This window comes from Notolepis coatsorum (genome assembly GCF_963971535.1).
Source record: "Notolepis coatsorum genome assembly, chromosome: 18".
Classification (NCBI taxonomy): Eukaryota; Metazoa; Chordata; class Actinopteri; order Aulopiformes; family Paralepididae; genus Notolepis; species Notolepis coatsorum.
In genome coordinates, this window is record NC_140182.1 from 89,204,697 (window position 1) to 89,217,026 (window position 12,330).

Sequence of the window (12,330 nt, forward strand, 5' to 3'; positions counted from 1 at the left end):
GTGTGTGTGTGTGTGTGTGTGTGTGTGTGTGTGTGTGTGTGTGTGTGTGTGTGTGTGTGTGTGTGTGTGTGTGTGTGTGTGTGTGTGTGTGTGTGTGTGTGTGTGTGTGTGTGTGTGTGTGTGTGTGTGTGTGTAGTACAGTACCTGGGCTCCGAACACTCTCTGCATGGACTGTAGCAGCCGGTTGGTGTAGTCTGTGAGCGTCCCAGCATCCTCCTCAAACACGCTAAGCAGGGAGCGAGTCTGCGGGATACAACCAACACTCTTGAGCAATAACAACACACAAAACATGCCCTCTGATCACAAATAAAACCTGAACAAATCAGAAACACACCAGGGATTAACAGATGAAAACAAACGCCACACAATGGACGCACAAGAGGAAGGCATGAGACCGTGAGAGTGAAGGCCAGTGATGATGATACCAATTACACATCCCTAGACAAAAGGGGGTGCTGCTTTGAGATCGGGTGTAAGAAAGGAGTGACGACTCACAAGCTATGGGGTATATACAATATGAACAGTATTGTACATTATGAGCATTGAGTATAAATTAAACACTATAGTAGTATTAATCTGAATATACACTAGAATATACACTACACTACTGAATACACTAGAAACCTTGAGAATGAAGGCCAGTGATGATACCAATTATACATCCCTTGACATACGGAGGTGCTGCTTTGAGATCTGGTGTAGCAAAGGCGTGACGCCTTTGGAATAAGTCCAAGCTACAGTAAACAGAGAAAATTCAGTATGGGTGTTGTTATTTTCTATAAGGTGTGGCAAACCGGTATGAGGGAGTATACTATACACACACTGAAAACTTGTATGGTATTCAGGAATTTCATTCTCAGCATGTCTCCTGACTAGGATTGGGTACCGTTCACATTTGAACCGATACCGGTACCAGTACCAGTTCCTGGAATTCTTACCCAACGGTACCTTTTTTCTGTATTTACTTTAACTCTCTCTGTAATACATTTTTTTTTAATTTCAGTTGTAAAAAATAAGTCCAAACTACTCACATTTTGTTATTTATTGTTGTAACACACCACACTAAATCGCATGATCATGTATTGTGTTTTTAAATGTTTAAATATCAACATTATCTGGTCATCCTCAGTAAATATTATCAAACTCCTCTGACCTCATCTGCAGTGTTGCGATGCTCATATCAACACTGGTTGCACGCACGCTAATGATGCCACGTGCACGCGCGCTCCCGGGCCGCGCATGCGCATAAAAAGTCAAGAGTTTTATTTGTCACGGCATACGGATATACACCCGCATTTCATTGTATATCCGTATGCCGTGACAAATAAAACTCTTGACTTGATGTTCCCTCGCATAAGGACAGACTAAAAACGGTGCCTAATTGCCTCTACGAATGGAATGTAACACCTGACGACCGGCGCTATTGATATGCAAAGTAGCCAGGTGGTATACTGCGAGTTGGCACATCAATCGAGTGCAGCGCATTCCTGTGTGCACGCGCGTGCACATCCGTGCGTGTGTGCACGCGCTTCTGCTCACAAAACTTTGGTTGCAACCTCGTCCCATGAGCAACGCATCTAGGGCTGTCTTAACTACTTCGAAGCTTCGAAGCTTCGTTCGATGGGCATGGGATTCGAATATGAACATAAAATCCGATTATGTAAAAAAAAAGAAAAAATTAATATATATATATTTTTTTTGCAAAATCAACTCTGCCTCTCTTTGTTAATTACAACAATCAATGCTGTTTGTTATTTAAGATGAGGTCGGACAGGGCGGTCAGGTGGCGTAGCGGAGATTGCGTTCGCCACCAACACCGGAGACGCTGGATTCGCCTGTTCGAATCCAGCTCACAGCTCCGGCGTTGTCACCAGCTTGGCTGTATTAGAGGGTGGGAAAGCTGGCGGGGTGGGTCCGGGTCGTTGTAAACAGCGACTCCTACAGTTCGGTCGGGGCGCCTGCTCAGCGCGGATAGGATCTAAGGGGGGTAGTGTGATCCTTCCACACGTTACACCCTCTCAGTGAGAGTCCGCGCTGCCAGGTGAAAAGAAGCGGTTGATTGGCTAGACGTGTGTCGGAGGAAGCACGTGATAGCCTCCACTCTCCCAGACCGACTGTGAGGGGTAAGTGCGCAGCGACCAGGAAAGGGATTGGGAATTGGCATAACGACTAACATTGGGATGGGAGAAAATCGGAGGGAAAAGGAGGGGGGAAAAGATCAAAAAAAAGAAAAAGAAAAAGTACTGAGTTCGGTACCCAACCCTCCTGCCCCACAAGAGAAGACAAGGCATTAGACCTTGTTTACATCAGCATTTAACCCAGGGGTGGGCAATTATTTTTCCCGGGGGGCCGAATGAGCAACTGAAAATATGTTGGAGGGCCGGGCCAAAATTCCAAACTCAATTATGCATAATATACATTTAATTTCTATATAAAAAGCAGTAAATGGCATTGTTTTGACCCCTGGTAAGAGTGTATTTATGTGTATGTGTTATTATTTGGCAATTAAAAGGTGAGGTTAGCTTTCAAAAATATCATTTATTCAAATAGAATTTATTTCCAAAATGATAAACAAAATGTGAAACATTAATAACAAAGGGCATGTATGAAAAAGTGCTATACAAATAAAGTTATTATTTTGAGTTTCATATACTATTGAAACAAGGATTTTCTTAGCTTTCTAAAGACATCACATCATCTTATAGCCAAAATAAACAAGACATGTCACTGAACTGTGTAAAGAAAAGTGTCCCACTAGCCTTTTTTACTCTACATGCCTATATTAAACATTTAATGTTTTCAGAACTGTGCAAAAAAAAGGAAAAAAAAATATCAAGTGTCCCATTTCACTTGTTATATTTCCACATTTTAGTGTTCTTCAGCTCTTTTTTTTCATTCAGTGTGATAAATCCAGTCTCTGTTGAGCTTTAACAAGTCCATCAAAGTCAAGTTGCATGTCTGAGGTGGAGATGCGAAGCACAGCTGCCAGATGTTCATCAGTGAGAGAGGATCTGTACCTGGACTTGGTAAACGTCATGACTGAGAATGTCTGTTCACATATAGGTGGATCCAAAGAGAACCAACATCTTCTGAGCATGTCTCCTCATGTTTGGAAAGTTATCCTCCTTGAGAGCAGAGTAGAACTCTAGCAGTGATGCTGGCTTAAAGTGCTCTTTCAGTAGTGAATCAGACTGCAGGTCAATGAGTTCAAGCTGAACATCAGTGGGTGCACTATCAATCATAACACTGCAGGTAAAGGGAGAGGAAACCAGCTGCATTTCATCCTCAACCTTTTTGAAATCTTGAAAACACCTTGAAAATGCATCATGCAGTGCTCCCAACATGGATGAGTACCTGTGCCTTCTTTCAGGGTTTTCATGTGTTTGAGATTGTTGCTGCCTAGTTGCCTTGAAATTAATTGCAACTTTGTCATTAAGGCTTTCACATGGCTATGCATTTCATGAGCAAAAATGCCCTTGCCCTGCAGTTGTGTGTTCAGTAGGGATGGGTACCGTTCACATTTGAACCGATACGGTACCGGTACCTGTGAATCGATACCGGTACCCAACGGTACCTTTTTTCTGTACTTTAGTCTCTAAAAATGTTATCTACCTACCTCAGTTGTGAAAAAAGAAATCCAAACTTCAAATAACCACACTTTCGACCGTTTTCGGCTTGCCCCGACTGCTTTGTTGTTGAATCAAGTCAAATCCTAGGTAAGCGTATATTGTGCGTGTGAACGTTGACATGAAAAAAATAAAAATAAAAATAAAAATATTAAAAAAAAATTATTTTTTATTTTTTTTTATATCATGTAATCTTTCGCGGGCCGGTCAGAATCATACAATCATACAATCGTACAATGCCCAGGTCTGATTTAACCGAAGCATACAAACACGTTTCACTCTGCCACCTGGGACAATCTGATCACCTTTCTCTGTTCCTACTCCTACTCAAGTACACTCCACTCATCAAACGTGTGAAGCCCTCAGTTTGGACAGTCACAGTGTGGGTTGAGGGGGCAGACTCTGCAGCAACAGGTTCAACACACGGACTAGAGTTTGTTTGCCACTCAGGCCACCCTGGACTCCCACACAGACATTGATTCCTATACATCCTCCGTTTTGGACTACATCAATACTAACATCGACAGTGTAAAATGGATTCCCCAATTAGAGGCAGTGGATTTAACATGTGGCAAGGCATTTATGACTTGTAGACCCCCCCCCCCCCCCAAGCAGCGACACCTCCCTCCCTGATGAGCTAAATAACCTTTACACCCGCTTTGACAGGGACAACCAGGAGGCAGCCATCAAGGCCGATAAAAGATTTGGCCTTGCTGTTATTGCAGAAGACTGCCAACATGTTTCAGTTCAAACTATTGCATTTAGAGTAAAGGTTTACATTTGAAACCCTGCCACCGACGTGTATGCTGTGGCCTCAGCATCCTTCTGCAACTGGATACTAGACTTCCTAACCAACAGACATGTTAGGTTAGACAGCTTCACCTCCTCAACCCTCACCCTGAACAACGACGTCCCTCCTCCTCTCTTTGCAGTTGACACAACGGTGGTGGGTCTCATCCAAAACAACGACGAGCCCTCGGCGGAGAATGAGCTCCAGCTTCAAGTTCCTACTAGTTTCTTCAACGCCTGGACCCTGGTTGTCTCTTCTTCCTGATTGAGGAGTGTCTCCTCAGATTCTGGTGAACTTCTACCGATGTGCCATAGAAAGCATCCTCACTAACTATGTCACAGTCTGGTATGGCAACTGTTGTTAGACAGGAAAGCACTCTGGAGGGTGGTGAAAAAACCACCCAACCCATCACCAGTACACCATTCCCAACCATTGAGGCTGTCCAGTAGGTTCAGGAACAACGTCTTCCCCTCAGCTTCACCCTGCTGAACCCTGCACCTTGGTGATAGCCCCCACCCCTCCCTGGCCACCACCACTCAACTTACTCCAGAAACTGGACTTTTATTGGATGATTATACTCATGCTTAGTGTATTCAGATTAATACCACCGTCTATAGTGTAATACTCACTGTTCATAATGTACAATACTGTTAATATTTTATATATATACCCATAGCTTTTTCCACATCTACCATATTTATTTCATATCTACTCATATTGTTTATTATTTTATTATATTTATTGGTTATACTTGTATTTATACTACTGTCTATAGCTCATTATGTACACCTTTACTGCTAATACCTTCGTTTTTCTATATTCTATATATATCTATATATATATTTTATACATATACATTACACTGCACTTTACTGCTTATTTGCACTGTCGCTAGATGCTAAACTGCATTATGTTGTACTCTGTATACAGTTTAATCGAATATAATAGATTTCTGCTGAGTTTATCCACTCCTCATCAAGGGCTAATATCACCGATGCATTTAACTGGGGCTTAGATGCTACTTGTAGGCTACCTCGGGTACTGTTATAAACATTGGGGCTAATATATTCGGCAGACTAATGACCACACACTGACCCACAAATAGCTACAATAAACATTATCGATATTATCCACCCCTGACAGCTCTAATTCCAATGGAGTCCAGTCGGTAAGTGACTGTCTAAAACCCCTCCCACAGCCCACAAACAGGCCCAGTTCGGGTCCTGATGAAGGTCTGGGCTAAATCTGAGCTTTAGAATCACCCTGACAAATACATGGGGCTGACAATTGATTCTGTTTTAATGTCCATAGATTGACATCTTCCATGATATCGGGACAAATGCGTCCTGTTCTTCTAACCTTTAAGAACAGCCGAGGAACTGGGAAGCGAATGCGATCCACATCGCGTCACTCGGCGGAGAGAGGGAAAGCCTTCAAAGCCCTAACATGCAAATACGTCTCTAACGATAGGGATACTGCTGCAAGCGACAACAATAACGACTTGTGTGATACATTGTCAGAAGAAGTGCACATTGTTCACGCTGCCAGGGCGCGACTGCAAACAGCACGATCCATAACAATGAGGCAACTGAGAGCTGTCATCATCGACCAGTGGAAACAGCCTGCAACGGAGCAGGATAACAACCCAAGTTCACATAATAACTGCGTCTTTATCGATTCGTTAGAAAATCAAATCATACATGCTGCCTACCTGAGGACTGTCCTGCAAAGCGTCCTCTAAAAGCAATTTGTGATGAACGGCCGGCATCTTGTTATATCAGCGGAGAAGTGGACGGAGCTTGAATTATTTAGAGCATGGACTCTCTTTCCCAGAGGTCTTTGTGTGCGTGTGGCGGTGACACGTCGATGTTGCAGGCGCCCCATCCACACTGGCCCTATGCTATGAGCCGCCGTGACCACGCACGCATCTCCGATCGATCGTTACCGAACCATTTTGATTATATTCTCTTTTTTTCCGATTTGAGGATGTGGATCATCTATGTGTTATATAACAATGTGATTATTGATGATCAGTAAACATGTTGTCTGTGAGCTACGGCTAGCAGCTATTTCAGGAGCAAGTTGCAACAGTGTCCCCGTCTGGATAAAGGATGAATTTCACTGTGGTGAGATATATGTTAAAGGAAAACTCCAACATTTTGGGAAATTAGCTAATTTAACATCTTCCCTGGAGTTAGACAGGAAGATACATACCTTTTTTGTCTCTGTGCGTGCATTTAGCTTTGGGAACAGTCGCTCCGTTAGCGTAGCTTATCTTCATCATTGGAAGTGGGGGAGGACAATAGCCTGACGTTCCCTTACAGTGTATACAGTCACCAAATACACTCCAAATACAACTCCAAAACGTTCATGTAAACATGTTGTGACCTGTGTATTTACCACGTGGAGAAATAAAAAAAGAAAATAGAATTAGACAATTACGTTTTCTAAGCAAATATACTCGGAACTATTTTTTGCCTAAGCACTCGTCTCTGCGCGCAGCCAGTGATTTCTACGTGAAGCCGTGTTTGTGGACATTCTCATTAATTCAAAGGATCCGAACCGATTGAAGTTTATGGATACCATGACTTAAAATCCTCTTACCTTGACGATTAAAAGCCTCCCCAATTTAGAAAACAGTAATCCAATGGCTGGTATTGATAATACTAACTACTGCACGTGGCTAACCGGAGCTAACACAGAACCGGACGGTCAGTAAAGCAAATATAATGACTTCCTTTCTGGGGGGTTTCAAAATAAAAGAGCGACGTCTATAGCAGCGGAAAGCGTTTATTTTGTACATTATCTAACGTTAACACGAACCTAAACTAACGTTCAATGCAAACGGTTGACCTACATAAATAACATGATTGATTGATAACTTTATTAACACTTTGAGTGCCACGAGGTGGCGCCAGAGGTAGCGCTTCAATGCCACCATCGGCGCCAATGTTACGCTTAATATCGCCTAATCTATGTTTTAAATTATGGCTATTTGTCTAATCTGCCCGTCGCTTATCAAAGAATCCTTTTCCAGTCAGTGCTGTCAAGGCAGATTGGTTTTTTATCGCTTCATTTCCGTTTGAGAGTATTTTGAAAAGCACCCGTTTTGAGGTAAAAAAACAGTTCATTCTAATCTAGACCATTCTATGATAATCGTCTTTTACTGGAATACTCCAGAACGTTGATATTTGTCGGCCTATTTATGAATCGTTTTCAAATAAACGCTAGATGATCAATATTATACGTGCACGCAAGCACATTCGAGCCGCGCACGGATAATCGCCGTGTTCATTTCCTCTTGTACTTTTACAGTGAAACCGAAAGAGCCCATTTCACAAAACAGCCTATATCTTCATCAAAATTAGTCTGATTATCCTAACACTGATAACATAGATTCCTTACCTGACATCAGATGGTATCCAACTGGTATATTCCAATTCCTGATCACCATTCGAAAAAATCGATAAGTGTATGGATCCAACATGTGTACAGTACAGTACATGATTCCGCGGGGCTGAGAGGCTCCAGAATGAACTCTAATAACCCCGGCTGCATCAGTGGACTGGAAAATGTGGAGTACAGGATTTTTTTCCCCATCCATTTTCATTGAGTCCATTCCAAAATCCCTTATGTCATCTGGGAGACGATAGGGGGCGCTTTTTTCCACATCTGATCGCCGGCGGCGCTCGGGTATACTAGGGTAGGCTCGCGTGATGCAATATGATTTCAGATCGCTAAAAAAATAAATAAAAAAAATTCAGAGAAATCTCGTGAGTGGCTTTCAACATAACTATCGGAAACCCGAGATATCTCGTGAGTGGCAGTGAAAGTGTTAACAGATGGGTACAATACAGTAGGCCTATACAGCTCAATACACACAATTGTTAAGGGGATGCAGACCAGAGAAAGACTTTCGTCTTGTTTACATCAGGGTCCCCCATTTTCAATTCATCACGTGTTCTCAATTATACTTGATGTATTATACGTGATGGACTTGGCCAATGAGATGTGTCGGAGTGAACACCTGTCTGAACACTTGTGTACTGTACTGACTTTCTCTACACCGGCGTTTATCGTGTCTTGATTACCTCCGTCATATTTACGGTCTGGGTATTTATGCAAGAACTGCTGTACAAACCTATTCTGCTAACAAATTTTTTTTTTCTGGTAAATATAATGTTTTTTTTTATTTTCTTTTTACCTTGACCACATCTAGGCCCCTACATGAGCTGAAAAAGACATGACAAAAATGAGAGCCCCCCATATGCCTTTGAAACCACTTGTTTGTGAAATTATGACAATTATACCATCATCTGACCTCCTTTCATCTTGTTTTGCCTCGGTCATAATTGCAGAATTTCAGACAGAAGAGGAGCTGTGGTGTCCAAATGTTACACAGGTTACTCTTGTGTATTTCACAGTTCCTCTCCCATTCTCACATGAAAGACCCACATAATGTCACCTGACATACCCCCACTGCAATGCTGAGAGTTTGTTATCATGTCTACCCATATACATCAATAGTTTAAAGTAGAAGAAAATTAAACATCTGCAGAATACATTTTTTAATTGGACGTATCAATAATATCCAGTGTTGTGAAGGATCAGATTAAACCGAATATATATATTTATTTATGGATATATGTTTAATAGTATTTGTATATCGTTTGATATCCCCTGTATATTCCTTGTACAATATACACTGAATATCCCTTTAGTCTACTAACAGCCCATAATAGTTTCATTCTACCATTGGACGAGAACCTGGCGCCAGCAGCCAAGCCCCTTGGTTCAAGTTCAATCGTGCCGACGAACATGTCGTTACAAGCCCGGTTCCGCGTAGGAATACGTCTGGCGAAATACGAATGGTACTATTTGTTCACAGCGCATATATATATGGCGCAAGTAAAGTAGAACTTTCTTTTAGTCCATTAGTCCTTTACCCTCCAACCTAGTAACAGACGTGAAGCCTCACCCACGACGCACGTGTGGTGCAGTATGGCCTACTTGGCCTCAGAATAGGCATTGAGACATCGTGTGGATTAATAGTTGAATTGTCATAGTTTGGCACTATACCGTCGAGTGGGACGTATTTCTATTAAGTTAATAATAGTCTATTATGTATGGTGCATCGTTCGGTTAGAGTTATAAAGTGAGCAGTACCCCCATCGTTCCTGACGTTATCTGGAGTCTTAACCAGGCTGGGCAGACCACGTGTGGTGCTTGCATCCGAGGAGCTCCGGGCCAGGACGAGTGGACCTGTACATTGGATTACTTCACCCGGACGACGTCGAGCCCTACACGGCTTGGATTATCTACATGCTTTGGGTGCTTTGATTATTCCATGGATAACGGCCAACACTGCTGAGTGTTGGAACTACCCCCCCGAGAGGAGTCCAGGTGAGACGGCGCTCTACCCCGAGTGAGGTCGCCTCACGTCTCTTCGTTGTGGACCGGCAGCTACCGTCCACCAGAGGGCCCAGCTGTATTCATCTGTGGACCGAGGTTCTGTGGGCACCGTGTTCAGCACTCTGAATTCTCCCAAGAAATCGTCGGCCAGATGGGATACCGCCAGCGGCTCTCCTAACCCCCCCCCCCTACTGACTTACGACCAGCGGGACCCCCCCTTTAGTGTATCCAGCTATAATCATTTAAGTACCATCGCTATAGTTCCCTAAAGAACCAGGTTGTATACTTGCTCCCTGCGTAACCAGAGATTGGACATTCAATGTTGATTTACCTACGAATACTCATTTGCCTTACAAGTGCATTTCAAATCATAAATGTCATTAAGTGAACGTTGTATATACCCTTTGCTATATAAAATATTCGATTTATACATTTGTGTGGACTTCGTTTCATCAGGTGGGAAAGTGTTCATCATATCTATATCATGTACTGTGTGGCCAGTATTCAAAGTACATAGACAGTAGTGGTTTAATAATACCATACTTATCAATACAGTCAGGGAATTGTACCCCTCAGTTACAATTGGTCCTTCGAGCCGGAGGGTAACTAGTGTAATATTAATATAGTGTTATTAATATTGAAATGGCCTATGATGAACACTCCACGAAACGGTCCTCCTAACGTAGAACTCCCGCAGCGCAGACGACAGCCACCTCAGTACTTAGAGGATTACGCTGTCAGTCAACTACCTAGCCTTCGACAAACGGTAAACGCGGTAAAAGTAGAAAGTAAAATTATGTCTGACCTTAACGACCAGGTTGCCCCGACCACAGAGGCCCTAGTGGGTTCTAATGTAACTGACCAAGCTCACGGTGGGGACCAGGAGGGAGCTGACATGCCTTTACCCCCCGCCAATACCGAAGAAGTAGTCCCCGACCAGCCCCGGGAGGAAGACAACCCTACAGAGAGAGAACTCTGCACGGAAGAAGAGGAGGAGAGCGCCGAGGAAATAGAGCTCCAGGACTCCCCAACGAGTACAGCCAGGAGCGGCTCACCCAGGAGCGGCTCACCTCTACAACCGTCTTCCCCCAGCGAAGCGGAGAGGATGCTATCACAGGCGTTCCTCGTCAGCCTGACAGCCGCTACTGAACGCGATCGACTTCAGGGTGAACGCGATCGACTCCAAGCACAGATGCTTATCGAGCGCGAACAACTCCAAGCGCAGCAACGGAGCGAAGAAGAGCGCATACGCCTGGAGATGAGACGCCTTGAGACGGAAGAGAATATGGCAAGAGACCGGGCCGCCGCACAGCGCGCCGCTGCCGGTGCCCAAAGAGAAGCAGATCTCACCAAGCGCGAAGCCGAGCGCGACAAGTTACAAGCGCAGCTAATGGAGCAGCTGATCCTCAAGGCAACACCCTCTCCCTCCGCCAGGGGTTCAAGGAACTCGTCGAGACAACAGTCAAGGGCAGCGTCTCCTAACCGAGCAAGCGACCCTGAACTTGACCAACAGACCAAGCCTATACCCCCCGCAGACCCCCTTCCCAGACCGGTCCAAGCGAGACCCAGCTACAAGGAAGGAGCGGCATACACTGCGGAGAAGCTAAATAAACGACTACAGGATCTAGAGGACCTGATAGAAGAAGAAGAGGGAGAGGAGGAGAACCAAGCCCGACGACAGCACAGTACTCCACCGGACCAGGAGGTCCAGTACAGCCCAGGCTATACCCCCGCGGCGCTGCGCTACAGACCCCCGACTCTATTCACGGGTGAGCACGACGCACGACCAGCCCCGAGGAATAGCACCTGGACCAGCGGGCCATGGTACCCTGCCGGTACCAGCCCACAGAGAGGCGCAAGAGGAGACTCGCCTAGGAGGTCTCTCCCCCAACGCTCGCCGATGTATCAGCCATCCACGGCGTCATACATTGCCACGCCGACGTTTCCAGACTTCACCTATGAGAATCGAGCACAGTACACGGAGCTCCGGATGTGCTTAGAGACAATGATGGTGGATGTCGCTGATGAACGCCACAAGTATGCAATATTACTGAAGCACCTGAAAGTACCGCGAGCGCACAATATAGCGCTAGCCTATGCCACCTCTACGACCCCATACACCGCGGCTCTAGCAGCGCTGGACCAGAGATATGGACGTATATGGGATTACGTAATCCAAGAGATAAGGCATATTGATCGCCTACCCCCAGCAACAGACAATCGCTCATTAGACGACCTGTCGATAAAAGTGCAGTCCCTGGTAGGGATGCTGGGAGCGCAACGAGAAAAGGGTATGCACGAGCTATACGCCAACTCTAACGTCGAGAGGATTTTAGAGAAGCTGCCACCCGCAAGACAAGAGCGTTTTAGGCGGCAGAGAGACCACCGTGATCCTAACGGTCCCGAACCATCCCTCCTCGATCTAGCCGACTTCCTGGCGAGAGAAGTCAGCAGCTTACGACTGGATACGTTCGTGCGGAGCACGCCAAGCTCCAGAGAGGG

The 12,330-nt window shown here is 44.8% G+C and overlaps 1 protein-coding gene across 2 annotated transcripts in view; it reads right to left on the reverse strand.

Moving 5' to 3' along the window:
* The window catches only part of appl2 (adaptor protein, phosphotyrosine interaction, PH domain and leucine zipper containing 2), a 34,463-nt gene extending 28,216 nt beyond the window's left edge, over nt 1-6,247 (reverse strand). For both annotated transcript variants that reach the window (XM_084334638.1, XM_084334637.1), the window contains exons 1-2: nt 6,128-6,247; nt 145-243 (exon numbers count right to left, since the gene is read on the reverse strand). In XM_084334638.1, the coding sequence (XP_084190764.1) occupies nt 145-243; nt 6,128-6,184 (156 nt within the window). In that variant the 5' untranslated portion in view covers nt 6,185-6,247. The remainder of the gene's footprint in view (nt 1-144; nt 244-6,127) is intronic.
* Between the last annotated feature and the right edge of the window lie 6,083 nt (nt 6,248-12,330).